This window comes from Python bivittatus, unplaced genomic scaffold, assembly GCF_059951505.1.
Source record: "Python bivittatus isolate LINGU-HERP-01145 unplaced genomic scaffold, Pbiv_v1 ctg000080_np1212, whole genome shotgun sequence".
Lineage (NCBI taxonomy): Eukaryota > Metazoa > Chordata > Lepidosauria > Squamata > Pythonidae > Python > Python bivittatus.
In genome coordinates this window covers 45,518,699-45,522,278 of record NW_028277035.1, presented here as the reverse complement: position 1 = coordinate 45,522,278, position 3,580 = coordinate 45,518,699, and the positions used below count along the sequence as shown (strand labels likewise).

The 3,580-nt window shown below is 43.3% G+C and overlaps 1 protein-coding gene across 1 annotated transcript; it reads left to right on the top strand.

Annotated features, from left to right (window-relative positions):
* The first annotated feature begins 262 nt into the window (after positions 1–262).
* On the top strand, positions 263–3,130 carry GPX1 (glutathione peroxidase 1). Its single transcript, XM_007445498.4, has 2 exons — positions 263–629; positions 2,106–3,130. Exons 1-2 carry the CDS (start codon positions 303–305, stop codon positions 2,454–2,456), a joined length of 678 nt encoding a protein of 225 aa, XP_007445560.2. The 5' UTR covers positions 263–302; the 3' UTR covers positions 2,457–3,130.
* The last annotated feature ends 450 nt before the right edge of the window (positions 3,131–3,580 follow it).

The following is a 3,580-nucleotide window of genomic DNA, read 5'->3' as shown; positions in this document are numbered from 1 at the left end:
TCCTTGCCCCTTTTTCTTATCTTTGTATGACAGAAAAGGGCTGGGAAATTGCTGTTTGCCGTATGATCTCACTTCACAAGTAGCAATAACGGCTTCCCTTTTCAAAGTTAGAGTAGCCTTCTTTTCCTGCTTTGATTAAGTTAAACCAAACATCGCCGACCGCAAAAACACAAATAGCGCCTTTCAAATAAGGGGGATTGCGCATGTCTGGCGTTCTCATAGCGGAGGGGCAGCTTAAAGTGGCTCCAGCCGCTTCGAGTTAGGACAAAGGAGCGGGGTGGAGCCGCAGCTGGGCAAGTAGAATGGGCTGGTGGGCGGGATTGCTGGATGGGGCTCTTAAAAGAGGCGAAGTTGCGCGTTCCTCGCGCAGTCCCTGCAGGTTCTTTGGCGCCGTTGCGATGGCTGCTGCCTCGAGGTACGGTCTGGCCGGCATTGCGGCGCGGCCCCTGGGGGCTTCGGAGCCCGTTGACCTGGGCTCGCTGCGGGGAAAGGTGTTGCTGATTTCCAACGTGGCTTCGCTCTGAGGCACGACGACCCGGGACTTCACTCAGTTCCATGAACTGCAGCGGCGTTTCGGTCCTCAGGGGCTCACCGTGCTGGCTTTCCCCTCTAACCAGTTTGGTCACCAGGTACGGTATCCGCAGGCAACAAGTCTTGCCTGGGGCGAGCTCGTTCAGCCGCGGCTGCGCTGCTGAAAAAGGCGGCCTGGAGCGAGAGCAGCTCCTTAACTGTGGAGTAGCCTTTGCAAGTTGAGCGGTACAAAGGCTCGGTTGTGCGGATAGTCGCAATCCTAGGCTTGTAGAGACTGGCTCTAGCGGTGGGAGTGTGGCCTCTTTAAAACATCCTGTCGCTGAAAAGACTGGGGCATGTCTGGGTGCAAGGGGATGTTGGAAAAGCACCCTACAGCAGATTAACTTTTTCAGAAAATTTACTTCCGTGTTCCCCGAAAGCTCTGACCTTCAAAATGGGAAAGTCTCCTCAGAAATGAAGAACTGAACCCACCCATAAATTAAGTAAACTGAACACTGATATCGAAGTTGGGGGCTTGTCTGCCTTTGCTTTTCCTGGAAAGGCTCCATCTTCCTTAAGAGGTCATCTCATGGCGTAGGAGTGTTATGGTGCGGAAGGATGTGTGGCTGTATTTTTCTCTTTAACTGAAGTCCCAACAGAGGAAGTCACACAGAGCAATTCTGAGTGGGTGCCTTGGAGAACTTTTTTTATACTACCAGAGAAAAAGACATAGTCCAAGGACTCCCTTGCATGATTGCCTTGCTTTCCACATACAGTTAGTCAGGTCTGAAAGGAGGGCAGATTTATTTTCCAATACAGTACAATGTGTTAGGAAAACTAGTCATGCAGGCACTTTGTGTTAAAAGGGGTGGGATGCATTAAACTTGAATAAGTTCACAACCTTTCAGGAGAGAACAGCTCCTGTACCCCAAAGATCCCAACTTAAATGACCCCAGTGCGCTAGATTGTGCTGGTTTCTGCAACTTGCCCTTGGAAATTCTTGATAAGTATTTCTTGCAGCTGCACTTTCCAGCTCCACCTTAAGGGCAATGTGCAGGAAGGATTTTTAGCTGTCAGTCTTAACTTTGCAAAAATAGAGTCTGAGATGTGAAAGTATATGAATGGGAAAGACAGCTGCAGATAGTTAGGATAGAGGAAAGAGAAAGCCATGTGTTAGTGAGGTTAGTCAGTACTTGACAATATGGGTTGACCTGTACCACTGGAGTAAATGACTTAGCATGAACATTTTTTCTGTAAGGAATAGGAAGTGTCAGATCATGGTAGCTCTATTGCATTAGAAAGAATCAGTAACTGAAATATTGTTTCTGCACAGCACTTGAGCTCATCCATGTGCTTAAGCTGCATAACTACTGTAAGAGAAAACTCGGAAAAAAGCATCTGAAGATTAGATAGAATGTCTGAAAAATAATTTATATTTTTTGGATGAAAATATAATTTGCACTGCAGCATAGCTATTAAATACAAAATTTGAAGAAAAAGGTGAATGTGTATCGCAAAACCAAAATGGGTAGCTTTAGTAATGCTGTGATGGTCATGTCTTGATGTAGATCACATGCCTTTCTGCTTTGTTACAGGAAAATGCCACCAATGAAGAGATCCTGAAATCCCTGAAATATGTCCGCCCAGGCAATGGATATGAGCCCAACTTCCCTGTGTTTGAGAAGTGTGAAGTCAATGGGGAAAATGCTCACCCTCTTTTCAAGTTACTGAAAGAATGGTTGCCTTTCCCACATGATGATCCCGTGTCTCTGATGACTGATCCAAAGTTCATAATTTGGTCTCCTGTGTGCCGCAGTGACATCGCTTGGAATTTTGAAAAGTTCCTCATTGGTCGTGATGGGGTGCCTTTCAAACGTTACAGCAGGAAATTTGAAACTATCAAGATGCAGGATGACATTGAAAAGCTGCTTCAGCAAACCATCTAGATTAAACCAGATAAAATCTTACTAAAACTTCCCTACCTCAATGCTTTCATCTAGGTTTTTAAAAATACATAATGCTACTGTAGGTTTAAATGTAACTTCCCATGCTAAATTAAATTTATAAATCTAGACCAAAAAAACTTTGCAGAAGATAGTTGCTTATACATTGTAGCAGCAAAACTTCTCTGAAATGCAAGAATCTGCTAAATTGCTGTAATATAAACTAAACCTATAACTCTTCCTTAATCCTTATGGAAAAGACTTAAGGATTACTTAAAACATATGGGTCTGAAGTTCATGTACGTTATGTGTGCCATTGACCTCTGTGAAGTAGCAGACAAAAAAGTGTATTTTCAACCATTTTGAGAACCACTCAAATGTAGGGGCATAGAACTAAAGTGTACTCAGGAAAATTATACACAGGGAAGTAGAAATTTTGTCTTTCTGCATTGCTTGTTTTGCTGTGATTCAGTAACTGTTTATTCTGCTAGTAAGATTCTACTCTCCGTCAAAATTTTATTCATGATGGTGCTTCTTCTAAATATTTGATAAGCACTTGATGTACTTTTAAAATTTTGTATGTGAAGTTGTGGAAAATTATAGCAGGTAACAAACCAGCTGCCTCCAATGCTGCTGTTTCAATGCTACCATGCACCAATAAAATCTTGAAATAGTTACTATTGAGTCTCTGCGTGCTTCCAAACTAGTTATATTCCAGTCTGATATTTATTTTATAATTTTTGTAGCTCATCCAACTTTGAGATTCCAGGCAGCATATAACAGAGTATAAATATCAGTTAACGCTGAGGAAAAATAACCACTAGCGGCTGTCAAGATGGACACTACAAGACATTCATCTGAGGTTGAAAGCCTGGCACAATGAGGTTTTGATTGCCTTATGAAAGGCTAGGAGGCAGAGGCTACGTGTCCCTTTGTGGGTAGAGAGTTCCAGAGAATTGGCCCCTAAGAGGAAAGGTCTATTGCTTTGTTCACGTTCCTCTAAGCATTTTTTGTGTGTGTGTGGGGGGTGCCTCTCAGTAAGCTCTTTCAAGATATTCTTACTGGATGGGCAGATTTAATCTTGAAAGCTATGCCTAATGCAGCTGTAATAGGTGAAGCACTCTGAA